The sequence below is a fragment of the Carica papaya genome, chromosome 7, assembly GCF_054855325.1.
Source record: "Carica papaya isolate Zhongbai chromosome 7, ASM5485532v1, whole genome shotgun sequence".
NCBI lineage: Eukaryota > Viridiplantae > Streptophyta > Magnoliopsida > Brassicales > Caricaceae > Carica > Carica papaya.
The window spans coordinates 10,398,951-10,415,337 of NC_142315.1; the positions used below are offsets into that span (position 1 = coordinate 10,398,951).

The 16,387-nt window shown below is 33.4% G+C and overlaps 1 protein-coding gene and 1 pseudogene across 8 annotated transcripts; both read left to right on the forward strand.

The window, feature by feature from the left end:
- Positions 1 to 1,357: 1,357 nt before the first annotated feature.
- On the forward strand, positions 1,358 to 13,206 carry LOC110812016 (3beta-hydroxysteroid-dehydrogenase/decarboxylase). 8 transcript variants are annotated; one of them, XR_015813216.1, is made up of 15 exons: positions 1,358 to 1,748; positions 1,866 to 1,963; positions 2,104 to 2,344; positions 2,467 to 2,556; positions 2,661 to 2,794; positions 3,283 to 3,453; positions 4,424 to 4,549; positions 4,761 to 4,840; positions 5,362 to 5,560; positions 6,363 to 6,468; positions 7,125 to 7,299; positions 7,773 to 7,929; positions 8,358 to 8,424; positions 9,494 to 9,718; positions 12,721 to 12,839. XR_015813216.1 is itself a non-coding variant. In XM_088207190.1 (14 exons), the coding sequence occupies exons 3-14, from the start codon at positions 2,116 to 2,118 to the stop codon at positions 12,864 to 12,866; spliced, it is 1,680 nt and encodes a 559-aa protein (XP_088063316.1). In that variant the 5' UTR covers positions 1,359 to 1,748; positions 1,842 to 1,963; positions 2,104 to 2,115; the 3' UTR covers positions 12,867 to 13,206. The 8 variants fall into 8 exon arrangements, 6 of the variants coding, with proteins under 6 accessions (XP_088063316.1, XP_088063318.1, XP_088063315.1 ...); XR_015813217.1 differs by having other exon boundaries at positions 10,712 to 12,815; XM_088207190.1 differs by lacking the exon at positions 9,494 to 9,718 and having other exon boundaries at positions 1,359 to 1,748; positions 1,842 to 1,963; positions 12,721 to 13,206.
- Positions 11,013 to 12,815, forward strand: LOC148252950 (peroxiredoxin-2E, chloroplastic-like; annotated as a pseudogene).
- Positions 13,207 to 16,387: the final 3,181 nt, after the last annotated feature.

Here is a 16,387-nt window from a genome sequence, read left to right on the forward strand (position 1 = left end):
TTTCGTATAGCACCGTCCGCCGACGGCCGTGACCAGCTGCTAGAAGATTTACGGACGCATTGACAAGTGAAAGAAGGTTTCAGAAACGTGTTAAGTGTTTGGAGAAATCTTAGACCGATGCAGCATGTTAGTGGCGGAGGTGGACAAAAAAATAAGCGACGACAATTAAGAGAATCTGCACATGACTGGACGCTGCTAGCCACCAGAAAACACTTGGGATCTCTGACAGCTTTACTTCTTGTTGCTGAAAAAACCAACATCAAGAAAACCATCAACATCATCTTGTACTTCATCTTTTCTGGTTAATTATCGAAGTAAATCCCCGTACATATATATATAACTCATTTCTAACACACACACACACATATATATATACACATACATACTCACCGCCGTATAATTCCCTCACGAGTACCACACTATCTTGGATAGAGGTTTGGTTGAATTGAAAGCTTAACTAGCTTACTCTATAAACTTATGTACAGCTAGCTCTCTAATATTGGAGTTGTATTAGGATCTTAATTAGTTTCTTTCATTTATTGACAAGGAGTTAGGCTGGGTCTTTATTGCATGGTTGATTATGAGCTAAAAACTGAAATCATAGGCTCTTTCCTTTTGTATAATACTATATGGTAAATCTATTAATGTCATTTTGACTTGTTTACTCAAAAAAAAAAATCGTATGAAATTTAGATAATATTGTAGAAAAAAATATATCATTTCAAATGATATTTTAATAATAAAATAAATTTTATAAAATTGTATTTGGACTTTTAAAGATTGTTGGTGCATATTTTGGATGAAAGAACATAAAATTGAATAATAAAAAGTAACGTGTTTGATATGTATAGATTTGGATGGAATGAATTATATGTTTGATTACTTGATTGTATTTATGATATAAGTCTTTTTTAGAATATTGCAAAATTATACTATTGATTGAAAATTAATTATTGTAATATTAATATTTTTTAGAATCAATATTCAATAGATAATAAGATATCACTAAAAAAAAAAATAGTTAAATTTAAATTTTGAATTAGAAGAAAATATAATGAAAAAACAAAAGACAATTTTTTTTTTATTTAATGCTAATCGATTTTAAATGTTAAATGGCAAAATGCTTCATGCCCAATTAATATGAGAGCAAGATATATATATATATATATATATATATATATATGTATGCACACATAATTATGGTGTTTGTGGATGGAGAGGAAAAAAAAGATATTTTTAAAATTTTATCAAATTAAATTAATGTATTTTAATGGATCAAATTAGTTACTTGGAACTTTTTAAAGAAATAAAAGTTTAATGTACTTGATCCTTTTTTTTTTTTTTAATGGAAAAGTTCTGTAATTCACTTGTTCCCAAATGCTGCGGAAAGACCGTCTGATTCACGGACTGTGGTTTTCTGAGTCTCGGTTTTAGTTTGTTTGATTTGCCAAATTTCCAGAAAGAGAAAAAATAAATAAATAAAAACAACCGTACAGCTAATGCAAACAAAGCGCCCGGAGTCCGATGGCGAAACAGAAAACCAGTTAACCTCTGCCGTTTTGCATTTTCCTCACATGGCTAGCTCATCTCTCCAATCCGATCTCTCTTTCTGACAACTCTGTAAACTCAGAGAACGCCTTCGTCTCTTATTCTCGCTCTCTCAGTCAACCCAAGTCCCGTCCCGGTTCTCTCCCCTCTCTCTCTCTCTGTCAATCCGCTGCTACCGGAATTATCTCACTGCCATTCAGGTTTGTTGGGCTACCGTTCCTCTTTAGTTCATATATAGTGTTAATGGCATTATTTGGTAAATCCATTCAATTCATGATGGCAACTTCTTGTAGTTTCTCTTCTTAATTTCCTTGTAGGTACTTGCTCAAGTATTAATTGCCAGCTCTAGTATATCCTGTTTGTTGATCGGGATCCATTATCGCAGAGCACGAGAGTAAAAAGAACACAAGAAAAGGTAGGCATATAAAATGAACATTGTTATCACATCGACTAAGAAGATTAATGGATTATGAAGAGATCAATATCGTACACCATTTTTTTGCACCTGCTTTTATCACAAGCGATTTCGAATTTCTTATTTCCTGATTTGCACAGCTCAGTGAAGCAATGTCGGAGGAGAGATGGTGCGTTGTAACTGGTGGGAGAGGTTTTGCAGCGCGGCATTTGGTGGAGATGCTCATTCAATACAACATGTTTTCTGTTCGCATTGCCGATTTGAGCCCTACCATCCAGCTCAGCCCTAACGAAGAGGGAGGAATCCTTGATGAAGCTCTGAAATCTGGCCGTGCTCAGTACACATGCACTGATCTTCGAAACAAAGCCCAAGTCCTGAAAGGTCAAATCCTTCGTCAAAGTCTATTCATGCTTAAAATGCAGTGCCTGTGTTTATGTACTTGTGTAGTGTTTTTCGATGCATCTGTTGCTTTTGTTCATTTTATGTTGGTTCTTGTTCTACAGCATGTCAGGGAGCTGAGGTTGTGTTCCACATGGCCGCTCCAGATTCGTCCATCAACAATTACCAACTCCATTACTCTGTTAATGTGCAAGGTAGATGATCTGGAATTGTGGCTGTTACCTTTGGGGAATGATTTTGGTGTTTAGTCTTTAGATTTTGCTTTCAAATTTTGACTATCTACTACTCTTTTTTGTAGGGACAAAGAATGTCATTGATGCTTGCATTGAACTTAAAGTAAAGAGGCTTATCTATACAAGCTCTGCAAGTGTGGTTTTTGATGGGATTCATGGTATTTTTAATGGCAATGAATCATTGCCATACCCGCCCAAGGTCAGTGAACTCATCAATCTTCAAGCTCAATTACTTCTACTTACTTTTAGCAGTGTTTTGATGCTTGGGCTTTTGTTTGTTTTAGATGCACTTGGAAGAGATTAAAACTCCTCTAGTTGTTTCTTGTTATTGCTTGAATTATATAGTCAAATCAAGCACGCTAGTGATTCATTCTCTTCCATTACTAGGGATCTGCTCTTTAATATTATCCATCCCATAAAGAATGTAACCCTTGCAGGTATTTTAGTTTCTTCATATGATGTCAATACTTAAAATAATTCATTGGCTTGCTCATCTCGTGAAGTTGTATTGATTTACAATGCATCCATGCACCCTGGCATAAACATGAACAATAACTATCAATTCAACATCTTCTTAAATAAAGAACAAGACTACCAATTCTCAATATCTTCCTTCACTAGTGACATTAAGATTGTTACCACGTTTCTTTTTATTCTTTTTAATTTTATTTTTGCCTACTGTTTCAGCACTATGATTCATATTCTACTACCAAAGCTGAAGGAGAGACACTGGTTATCAAGTCGAATGGTATTAATGGGCTCCTAACTTGCTGCTTACGACCTAGTGGCATTTTTGGTCCTGGTGATAAGCTATTAGTTCCATCTTTGGTTGCTGCAGCAAGGGCTGGGAAATCTAAGGCACATATTCACTCTTTGTTCAGTTCGTTTCTTTTCTCCTTTTTAGTTATAGTCTTAAACAAACTTCCTTAGTCTATTGTGTTAATTATCCTAATGTCTTTAACTCTGTCATAATTATCAAAATTTAAGATCATCAGAGCTTGTTGGAACTCTCTAGTGTTTATCAGATGATCATTAGACCATTCTGCCTTGAATCCTATAAGTCATGTCAAATCTTGGGGTTGTGTATTCTCTGTCAATATACATGACCAGTTTTATCAATGAAAAAGAACCATTCTCAAGGATTCAGAAATTGCATCTCTGCCGATGCATTCTAACATTTGGTTCTATCTCTATCATTTCAATGTTTTCACATTTTCTTTATTCATTGGTAAGAACGGCGATCTTTTTCTAAAAATGGTCTAATCTCTATCAATATGTCTGAAGTTTTATCAACGGAAAGAACTATTCTGAAGGATTCACATATTGCAACTCTGCCGATGCATTCTAACATTGGGTTCTATTTCTGTTATTTCAATGTGTTCGCATTTTCTTTATTGACCAGTAAAAGTGATGACTTTTCTTCTGAAGTTTCAGATAAAGTTTATTCCTTAGGTGACATATGGTAACCGAAATGGTGGGCATAGAATAGTTACTCGAATTTTTGTTGGTAACATAATTAGCATGTCTTTTGCATGGTTATGAACTCCATAGTTAAAGGAGCTTATATCAGCAACTTGTTGTTGGTCTTGTGAAATCTTTCACCATTTAGCTTTATTTATAGTCAAATATGTTTATTAAATAATTTATTCTTAAACTGCACTTTAAAACTTCAATGTTCTGTAAGCACTCCTCTGAGTATGATGCTAACATCTAGAATACATATATTATTGTAAATGTTGTGGGTCCATGGATACCCACTTTATATTTTGTTCATAGATCCTTTTCCTAAAAAAAAACTCATTTGTACTATTTTATGTTTTAATGGCAGTTTATAATAGGTGATGGAAATAATATTTATGATTTTACTTACGTTCAAAATGTGGCACATGCCCATATATGTGCTGAAAGAGCTCTCGCTTCAGATGGCATAGTATCAGAGAAAGCTGCAGGGCAGGTACTAATTTTAGTCACTTGCATATTCTTTTGAACTCTTTACTTTTCTATTGAAAGAATGAGTATTATTGTATCTGAAAATTATATTGATTATTTCTAAAAGACTTGGTTTTTGAATGCAATATAATTGGCATATTTAGAGCTAAGAGATATATATTCTCTACCTGTATTGAACAATTTAGTTGACAGGCATACTATTCTCTCTCATGCAGGCTTTTTTTCTTACGAATATGGAGCCAATTAAGTTTTGGGAGTTTGTCTCACAAATTCTTGAAGGACTTGGATTTGAGAGGTCTTCTATTTCTTTCCCCTTTCGATTCATATGCATGTATCTAGCTCTGGATATGTTTACCTCCTTTCTTGCTACTTCATGCTATTTTTTATGCTAGGTGTTCATACTGATTGGTAATACATCTACTGTTTATCTCTTTTTTCCCTTTTTAGGGGAACTTCTCTTTTTTTCCCCCTAAAATTTCTGAGTTCCACTTTTTCACTGGAGATGATGAAAATAAAGGTGTGCCCTAAGCAAAATAAACTTCAAAAGTTTAAATGATGATTGTATCTTCCCAATTATAGCTTTCTTTTCTTTTTCCTTTAACATGTAAGTGTGACTTGGACTTTCACATATAACAGATAAACTTGGCACTTTTTCCAATTCAGATGAATATGACTGATGGTTATATTGCTCAATACAGAGGATTCTTGGCCCAACCTGCAGTCCTTTTCTTTTTCTTGCTTTGATACGGTAGATAAGATAGGCTATGCAACTGTTCTTCCTCATTCTCATTCTGTCTAGATTGGTGTGATTTTCAGGCCAAGAATAAAGATCCCTGCCTTTGTCATGATGCCAATTGCGCATTTGGTAGAATGGACATATAGGCTGTTGGGCCCGTACGGAATGAAGGTTCCGCAGTTGACACCATCAAGAATTAGACTTCTCTCTTGCAGTAGATCTTTTGATTCATCAAAAGCCAAAGATCAGATCGGTTATATGCCCATTGTGTCTCTTCAGGTTTTATAAAGTTTTTGGAAATGATTGGAGATACGTTTACTGCCTTGATATTCTATGATGTTTAAGGTTGTAATAGGTTGATATTTTGGTAATTGACGAGCTCTTTAGGGATATTTTATTTTTTTTTCAAATATGTTATGTTAGATCTGCTGACATTCTGAGGGTTGAGGACCTGTCTCTGTGGTTCAAAATTGTTGTCTGAGAGGTAGTCCTCATGAGATATGGTCCTTCCTAATGAGTAAGTTGCACTGTTAAGTATATCTAATGACAGGTAGTCCTCATGACATCCTAATGTGATCCCTTTAACAGTTTTTAGGTTTTATGGAAAGAAATGAATAATAGAGTTTTTGAGTGTGAGGAAAGTAGTTTTAGGTTAAAAGATAGGTGACTGAATTATTAGGTCACGACATTATTAGTCATGAAAATTTTGGGAATGTCGTTGAGACACTAACTTTATTGTAAATCTTTTGTACATGGGTGGTACGATGTTAATATACAGCTTTTTATTTTTTTAAAAAAAAGTTGCACTGTTAAGCAGACATATTGACAGGTCAGGACAAAGATCTGTAACGTAATGTTGTTCAATGATCATTTTAGTTTTTATTTAGTACAATTAGAAGTAAGATTGCATTTACATCAGCCTAATAGTGTTGGCTGATGAGCAGTTCCATCAACTCAAGTCGCTTCACAGGAAAACTAGTCTAGGCACCAAAACTATACTCTGAATTTCTATTAAGTATTAACAAATTGTAAAGTCACGATTGATTATTTATTTGGGGTAACTTGATATGTTAATCTGCAGGAGGGTATAAAGAGGACAGTTGAATCTTATTCACACTTGAGAGCTGAAAATCAACCTAAGAGAGAAGGTCCATCTAAAGCTTTGATATGCCTTGGGAGTGGTCAGAGTATGAATCTATATTTCTTCCTCACTACTTTATGTTATCATGCCTTTTTTTTGGCTCTGTTGCATCCATAGAGCACATAATGGAATTCAGAGTTGTACAACTGTTTGATCAGTAGGTTTGTGGACTCCATTACAACAAAAATATCATATAACTAAAAGATGCATTAACAGGTGTAAAAAGATTAACTGGTTAACAATGATCATCCAATTGGGTTAATGGGGTCAGAAATTTTCCTAGAGGGTTTGGCCAAGCTGTAAACTAATTTAGTTCCACCTACTGGTATGTTTCCACCAACTTGTCCTGAGATGGTGCTATGAGATGACACAAAGAGGATTAGGAATGGTCAATCTCAGAGGAATCTTAATATTATACTTATGGGAGGCTACCTCCTTTTACATACAAAATTGAAATAAAACAGCCAATTGTTGGTTGTAACCACCTCTGCAGTAAGTTTTACTCTGCCATAACATAAGTGAGTATGGTTTGGCTGATAAGATTTATTGATTCAGCATTAGAAGTACTTACATGGCACAATTTAAATCATCCTATACATGTCACTGTCACTATCCATTTTAGAAGAAAACACTACATTATTTTTATTCATTTATTTGTATCAATCCAGTCATCTGTATCTTATTGCTGATGCCTTTTTGCAGTTGCTGACATGCTTCTCTGGAAGAACAAAAAGCAGACTCTGACAGCAGCATTGGCTTTGATCATAGTTTATTATAACTTTGTTGCATCTGGTTATACAATTATTACTGCATTTTCAAAGCTTCTCTTGGCAACATCAATCTTCTTGTTTATCCATGGCATCTTACCCGATAAATTGTATGTGTGGGCCATCCCTCCTTTGAACTATTAATATGTGAAAGTGCAGTTTTCTCGTAAAGTTGTAGAGCTCTTATTTAACCTAACGTCTAGTCCTATTTGATAAATGTATCTGTCTAACAAATTACCAAAAACTTTCTTCTAAAAACAAATCCAAATTGGTTCCTTTGGTTCTCGACCTAGAGAAATTGTCAATTTTGTGTAGTTTCATTTAACACTAGGTGTATCAATGAAGGATACATAAAAGTATCTTGATATTGGTCCTGGCTCTATAAAAAATGAGATGCTTTCAGATTGCAAGCATCATTGAGCTTTTTTATTCTTTGGGTAGATAATCCTCTTAAAAACTGAATTATAAACTTATTTAAAAAGAAAAAAGAAAACTGAATTATAAATTGTCCCACTTAGCAGAAGTAAATTGAAGTATGGAGTTCGTAATTTCTGTTTTATGACAAAATTTGATACTGGTGCAGATTTGGATATACAATTGAGAAAATTCCCATCTCTCATTTCCACTTATCAGAAGATTCATCACACCAATTTGCTCTATCAGTGGCCTCTTCATGGAATACTGGTGTTCAAGTTTTACAATCTCTTTGCAAAGGGAATAATTGGACTCTATTCCTCAAGGTTTTTATCATAATCTCTTACTCTTTATTTGCATTCTTGGAGTTATTTATTTGGATAAATTAACAGAAGTCCTTTGACAGTAAATATGTCTGAGTAACAATTTCTAAAAAGAAATATAAAGCATAATATTTTCATTATTTTTCCAATGCAAAAAATTTAAAAGAAAAAACCACAATAGGATCATGTACACTCTGTATTTTATGTACACTTGCTGTTGCATTTTTTTGTCATGTTAGTTAAAACCATAATGCTTTTATTTTTTATCAAGCAGAATTGGTTATTACATTACTGGTTTTCTTTTTATTACGTGATAGTTATATGACTGTCACAGGGTACATATTAATCTGCTGAAACTTTCCAATTCAATTTGCAAAATGATGTATAATGTTTGTATTTAATCCGCTGAAACTTTCTTGGAAATGGAGCAGGTTGTGTTCTCTCTTTTGGTTCTGAGTTTCCTAGGAGCTATATCATTTCGCAGCTTATTTATTATAGGTTTGTTCTCTCTCTCTCTCTCTCTCTCTCTCTCTCTCAAAACAGACATGCACACAGAATAACCCAAATCTCTCATTCACCAGTACTATGAGCAGAGGTTCACTAGTACTTTTCCTTTTGGGTCAGACTCACGCATTGTGGGCAGTCTTTGGGATTTAGCAGAAACTCTTAAATGTACAGAAAATCAATTTAATCCATTCGGAAACAAAAGCCGTTTGTAAACAAATTCAAAGAAGATGCTAGAATTACAATCATTTTCCGGAGAAAAATTAACTAAAAGAAACCAAATCTTAAAAAGTAGTTTTTATCGTTTTGATTCCTTTTCCTACTCTTTTTTGGTTGGTTTTGGCCTAAACATAGGTGGCACTCATGTTCCTAATACATTTATGGATTTCCTGTAGACCTCCAAGTTTTGAAATGATTCTTATCCGTGAGAATATCTAGCAACAGATGAGTCTTGTTGAGGTTTAGAGAATGTTATTTAGATTATAAGAATATCTTAATGCTGATTGATGTAGGACAAGTAGCTCCTCTACTAACCTAGAAATAAGGAAATAGGTGAGAGTCAAGAATAAAAACAGACTAAAGGGCATTGATAAGGAAAAAACATAGGAAGTAGCATATTGAACAAGTTAGATTAGACAAAATAATGACAAAAAGAATAGACACAGAGAGATAACAAGCCCTAAAACAAGAATTCTTAACTCGTCCTTATCTCATATTTGTTGTTGATAGTTACTGGGCCTTTTGTAGGCATTTTTTACTGTTAAAGAATATATCATATGTAATTAAGAGAATTAGGTTAAAGGGAGCTAGAGGAAGATACGTCTATGTAATTAATTGTTTATTTCTTTTTCTATTATTGAAAATCTCTATATATAGGTTCATGATATTTAATAAAATACACATTTAATCATTCTTAACATGGTATTAGAGTTTTAGAAGAAAACTGTAACCCTCTTGTACAAACTCTAATCGGTCTTCATTGCCAAAATAAAAAAAGAAAAAAAAAAATAAGGGGGTAGCCTATATTGTCGGCCACCACAACCCTAACTGCTGGCCACCACAGACCGACCACTAGCTACGAAGATCGGCTTTTATTGTTGGCTCCAGCCCCTCCACCACGTCTCCGCCATGCAACCAGCTGTGATCCGTGTGCTAGCCGTGACCACCATCTCTTGCAGCGCATAGCCTTAGCCGCTACTCCCTGCAGCCGCATCACCCCAACTGCATGCCGCCTGTGCGCCGCCACTGCTCCTCTTTGCCCAGCCACGCCACAGCCGCTGTCCAATTGGTAATCTCCTCCATTTGGTTTATTTAATCAGCATATATTGCTCAAACTTTTAAAATCCTGTTGGAGATTATGTCTCAAATTACTAGAACAAATCTCCCCATGGAAAATTCAGCACGAATTTTAATCAATCCAGGCAATCTATCGCTTTGACGGTAAGAACTATTTAGATTGGTCCCCAGTGATTCGAACCATCCTAAAGGGAACAGGAAAAATCACTTAGTGGGGTAGCTGTGTGTGGCTGGAGCTTTCAGGCGCCTTCCCTTTTGGAGAGGGAAGTAGTCCTTTCGAAGGCATAGGGTGATTAAAAGCTAGCTTTTGGGGTGTGGTTGGTGGGGGATTTAAGGACGTGGTAGTGTGTTGTTGGTTCATGCTTAAGGAGCATATGGTTTTTGCTCTTAGGTTTGGTAGCTGAGCACTGTTTTCATCCAGTTTAGAGTCGAGGGTGCTGTATATTTCAGACGTAAAATCTTGCATCCATTGGTCTAGGCTCTTTATGGATTCTTCAATCTGGCTACCTTTTGTGAGTCCATCACTACTGTCTTCCTTTTGTCTTTGCCAGCTTCACCAGTGGTGAGGGTGCATCACCAAGTTCAGTTGACTCTAATAGCAAGTTATCAGACTTGTGATTCATTAGTTGGCCAATGGGCCTGAGTATGATAGTCAAGGGAAAAAGAGATAGAAGAGGGAAATAGAGAGTAGAAGACTATAGAGGGAAAAGGGGGAAGAAGGATAGATAAATAGAGAGAATGGAATTTGTTTAGATATTTCTTATGCTTCCTTTAGTCACAAGGACAGGTATTTAAGGCAGTTATTTAAGGAATACCTTAGGTACATTCTGTTAGGACAGCTGGTATTCCAGCCTAAATTTGCTTTTTTTTTCCTGCGGCTTCTGGTCTTGACTTTTTTTTAATTTTTTTTTTTTGTGGAGAGAGGATTTTTTTTCTGCTTAATAGCATGACATAGAAAACTGGACTCTCTTTCTTATATGTGCAGAAGGTGGGGAAAAAAAGGAGGGCTTGTACTAATTAATGTAAGCTAATAATAATTTAGTTTATGTACTATTTATTTTTGTTGAAATTAGTCTATACTTTTATTTTAATTCAAATTAGTCCTTATAGTTTTAAAAAAATTTTGATTTAATCTTATTAACTGTTAACACTGTTAATTAAGTCATCACGTAAGGCATTTGACATAACATTTAAAAGATTTATATATAGATCGGCTCATACTAGTCCATAAGCTAAAAAAAAATCTATCAAATTCCTACCCTAATTTTCCCAAATCCCCATGACACATCCTGACCCTTCTTCTTCCTCTTCCCACCCTCTCTTTCTCCTGCTCTGCGACCGCTTCCTTCCTTGTCTCCTTTAAGTCTCTCTCATCTAGGTTCTCCCTCTCTCCTCTCTCTCTCAAGATCTCCCCTCACTGTAGCCAATCTAAGCCCCGCTCTTTCTCAACCAAATCCCCCGGTGTCTTTGCTGCCATCTCCGTCGATGACAAGCTCCTCCACCACTCTCTCCCACTTTAACTCATCTGGGGAACTTCAAACCATGATCGTCTCTGCCCTCACAGCTGGAAACAAGGCCATTTTTATCCGCAGTGTTGGGCACATTCAACCCCACATGCCCCCAGATGTGGGGTGGACACCATTGCCTGCGTCTCTATGAACAATGCATTCATAATGGAGGCATGGAAGGAGAACCTAGGGATCAACGACACGGTGTTGCTATTGTCATATGGAACAGGGAATTCATGAAGAAGATCAGGTGCGAGCTAGACTTAAGCGTTAAACTAGTGGGACTGGGGGTCAAGTGAAGGAGGTATGCGCTGTTGGCGGAGGATGGAATGGTGAAGGTCCTGAATTTGGAGGAAGGGGGGACGATGGGAGGAGTAAGAAGGAGAAGAAGAAAGGTAGGGGTGTGTCTTGGGGATTTGGGAAAATTAGGTTTAAGGGATTAGATGGTTCTTTTTGTTTAATTTGGGGATTAGTGTAAACCGGTCCACATAAATTTTTTTAATGTCATGTTAGATGTCACGTGACATTTAACATGATCTTTAACTTATAAATAAAGTAATTAAAAGGTGTTATGTGTCGATAAATTTGACATGTGATACTTTAATTAGTAGTGTTAACCATTAGTAACATGAGAGATTAAATTAAAAAAAATTTAAAAGTAAAGAAACTAATTTGAACCAAATATGAACTAATTTGAATAAAAATAAATAATATAGGAACTAAATTATTATTTTAGCCAACTAATGTCGGGCAAGTAGCTCCAATACTATCTTGTAGTGGAGGTAATTTAGAATAAAAGAAATCTTGGTGAAAAACAGAAAAATAGAGAAAGATGAGAGAAATTTGGTGATTAAGGTGACAGAAATATAAAAGTAGTAGGCTGCACAGGATAAGTTATAACAAGCAGAATAAACAAAAGAGATAATTGGTACTAATCCTAGCTCAAGAATTTTCGGTTCATCATTGTCTCTTATTTATTGTTAATAGTTAAATAATTGAAGAGGAAATCAATTGCAACCGCTATTATTTTTTTATTTCAAAAAAAATATTAAAGAGGAAATCAAAGGATTCCATTGCTTAACATCTAGCCTAAGTTTCTAATAACTTAAAAAGTCTACCTAAATAGGTTAAATCAATTAAAGATACTAAATTTTCAATAAAAAAATAGAGGATTCTGAATAATAATAAACAATATAATTAAAATGTTTCTAGACAATTTATTCTAAATTAGAATCTTCTTGTTCTATATCACTAGTTGTGTGTCAGGTTTGTTTACCCAATAAATTATTAATGTCGCCATCTTCCCTCTTATCTGAGCCATTGGTACGGAGGTGAGGTTCTTCCTGCCTGCCTTGTCTATTTTCTTCTTATTGCAGCCAGCTTTGTCTACTTTCTTTTCATTGCACCAATTGATTGACTTACATACTGTCTTTGATTTAATTCTTTAGAATTAATGAGAGGTGTGTGTGGGTGCATAATAATGCAGGATTTCCGATTGCGTTTTTAGGCTTCTACTTGTACGAGAAAAAAGAGCAAGAAATTGATGCTATGGTCTTGAATGTCCTCACATTGGGATGCAAATTGAAATCTGATGCTGCTAGAAAATTCACTTCTTTCAAGAAGAATGACTGATAACTAGAACTTCCATAGTAGATCATGACAAGCATTACAACAATTGGGTGCAAATGTTTGGAGCCTTTCAACTGCCTGAAGCTGTAAGCGAATATTATGTATTCTACCAGCAGATGAAGTTTGATTCAGTTTTTTTTTTTTTTTTTTTTTTTTTTTATCTTCACATTGTACATTGACTTTTCTTCTGTCTCAATCTCTTCTTGCTTTAATTAATGAATTAGCAAGCATGTGTTTACCTTTTGGGTAATTGTTTGTACAAGAAATGATGGAAATATTATGAAAGAATAATTACATTTGACAATATGATTTATTTCATTAATAAATAATTTTTTTGAACAGAGTTTGCTAGGATTCAAATTCAAACCATTAGCTCTATATTATACCATTTGAGCAACAACTCCAGTTTGTGATTGATTTGGACTTTACTGGCGATCAATGTGATTTACAGAGGAGATGCAGTCTCTGCATCTGTCTTGACATTGTTAAGTGTAGGTATACTTATCTGGCAATACGGTGAACAAATTTTTTTGCATTAAAAATAATGTAGCAGACCTTACAGTGTGAGCGTCTGATTCAGTCCCGTGCCAAACCATATAACCAAATATACACTTTTATGTCAAATAAAAATTACACCTCTTTCTAATTTTCCCAACTCATGAATTAAATTTTATCGAATAATAATCAAAATTTTAAAACAAATATGAAATATAGAATTTGTTAATTTTAATATGTGTAATTATTTATTTATTTTTTTAATAAAAAAAATGTTAATATAGAAAGAGCATCCTAGTATTCTCAGGAGATTGCGTCTCCTTCACCCGACGCTCTACTTCTCTGTTGTAAAGAAACCAGATGCATATGCATTCCAAGCATTTGCTCATAACGGTGTCGTTTGCACCAAGAATTTAATAAAATGGGGCCCAAGAAGAAAGAAAGGAAATTGTTTAGGGCTATAATTTAAATCTAGAACAAAGGAAGAGATGGGCTTGGGTTGGGAGGTTAATTCGATTTTTTATGAATTTATTTAATGAAATTCATTTTTTAAATTAATTTTTCCAATAAAAGTAAATAAAATAAAATATCAGGATAAACTTGAGGTATGACACCATCTTATCTTGTGTAGCCCAGGGAAGGAAATTGACAAAAACAAGTAATAATTCCTTATGTCATGGAAATAGACATGTATGTGCCAAGACATTTTTCCTTAATCTGTAATCCGCACTACACTCTATATTGATTCAAACACACAAAAAAAAAATACATAATCTGTAAATAATAAATATGTATACATATATAAGATGAGAAACGTGGCTTCTAATTTAGCTATCTCATCAAGTAGAGTCAATATATCAATGAAACTTCTTTGTATTTGATCACAATGTTTGAATAACTTACGTATAACTTTTGGAAAAATATAGAATTATAAGAAAACTATATGTCATATATATATATATATATATATATATATCTCCCTAATTACAGATAACTGTTTATCAAAATATTATTTAATGCATGGAGATGCATGCATCTCTGTCATGGTAGTAACTAATTATCATTGCTGTCTTATTTTTGTATAATTAATTATTTGATTTGGAAGTAGCTTACGGACAAAGTGGGGTCTATTCTATTAGTTCACAGATAAGAGTCGTTTTCAAGAATTACATACTGAAGTTGACTCCTATATATATATATATATATATATATATATATATATATATGTTACTCTATTTTTATTGTAAAAACACAGGGACCCATTTATAAATATGCTATAGTTGACTTGGTATATTAAGCAATCAAATAAAATATTACATACTTTTTTAAAGAGATTTTAATGCTTTGTTTAATAACTTTGATCTATATATGTTGACTATTTCTATATTTATACCTATATAGAAAATTGCATGTTAAGAAAATGATGTCAAGTGAAAGTTTAAAGTAAAAAAAAAATTAATTTTTTTACATGTTAAATAAGTAATATCAAAATAATTACAAATAATAATATAAAACTTTTTTTGGAAAAAATTATGAGTCATATTTTTTGGCCAACATACATACATTTACAATCAATTCTGATTTCTAATTATTGTTATATTTAATGCTTAAATTAATTCAACAGAAAAAATTGGTTCTGAGTCCCATCAAAATAAATCGTACGAGAGACCCTCAATAAAATGTATTCATCACAATCATTTTCGTTAAAGTAAGAACGTGATCACCCTTTTTCATATGTGTGTGTGTGTATATATATATATTTATTGATGATTTGTGTTATTGTATTTCAGTATAGTATAATCTAATTCAATCCTATCGATGCAATAATTACAGACAAAAAAATGTTATGTAAATATGACAATAATTATCAAAAATAAATTATTACATTATTTATCATTATTTTAAAACGTCACTTGAGATTTTTTTAGCATTTATTTCTAATAATTATGATCTCCATATATATATATATATACACAAACTGTGTTGCCATACAAAATAATTTAATGATTTTTAATGCCAGTTTCATAATCAAAATGTCATTAGGATTAAAGAATTAGTTGCTTTGCTAGAGAGATTTGAGCAATTATACAATAATGTCCTTCCAATTGGGTATAAATCAGGCAATTTTATGAAGAACTGAATTCAAAAAATTTTAAAGGTTGCAGTATTAAGCTTAAGAAATTTAGATATATTAGTTGTTAAGCTGTTCTCTTGGAGGGTAAGGTTCCTTGTATGGTGGCTTTTGTTTTTTTCTAGGCTTTGTTTGCATTTTTCAACTTAAGTTGTTATTGCTTAAAAGAAAAGGAATATTCTTTTACTAATTGGTAAAGCCAATACACATTAGTTTATATACAACCACATAGACATGGAAATTAAATAACATACAAAATTAAACTGTCCTGTAATTTTCCTCATTAATATATACTTTTAACAGTCATCTTCGATCATATGAAAAGTAAAAGAATAGAATATAGAATTTTGGTAAATATATTTGTAAGTTGATATTGAGAATAGACAAGCATGAGCTTGATGATCCCATGCGAATCTGATCTATAATAAAATGATAATTTATTTCAATGTGTTTACCATATTTATGAAAAACTAAATTAGATTCAATATGAATTGTAGTGTGGTTATCACAAAAAAGAAGTGCAGGAGAAGAAATATCTACTTTAAAATCTTAAAGTAGTTAGTAAATCCTTATTCATTCACTCATTGTAGAAGTCATACTTCTATATTCGATCTCAATAGTTGAATGTGAAGCATAGATCAATTTTTGATTTCCCAAGATAATAGTGAGTAGTGAGGAAAATGAAAAACTTAGAAATAGATATTTGAAAATCTAAGCAAGTTGCCCAATCTGTATAAACAAATACTCTAAGTTTTAACAAATTTATGGACGAGAAAGGTATACCTTGGCCCCAGTTTAATTTTAAATGGCGGAGAAGATGATGGACAATAGAAGATGAGGAATCCTAGATTGAAAAATATATTGACTCAACCTACGAACAACATAAGCAATATTTGGC

Coding starts and splice junctions, on each gene's coding strand:
- LOC110812016 (XM_088207190.1), top strand. CDS start 2,116: ATGTCGGAGGAGAGATGGTGCGTTGTAACTGGTGGGAGAGGTTTTGCA. Junction 4,550..4,760: donor CAGAGAAAGCTGCAGGGCAG/GTACTAATTTTA, acceptor TCTCTCATGCAG/GCTTTTTTTCTTACGAATAT. Junction 5,561..6,362: donor TGCCCATTGTGTCTCTTCAG/GTTTTATAAAGT, acceptor GTTAATCTGCAG/GAGGGTATAAAGAGGACAGT.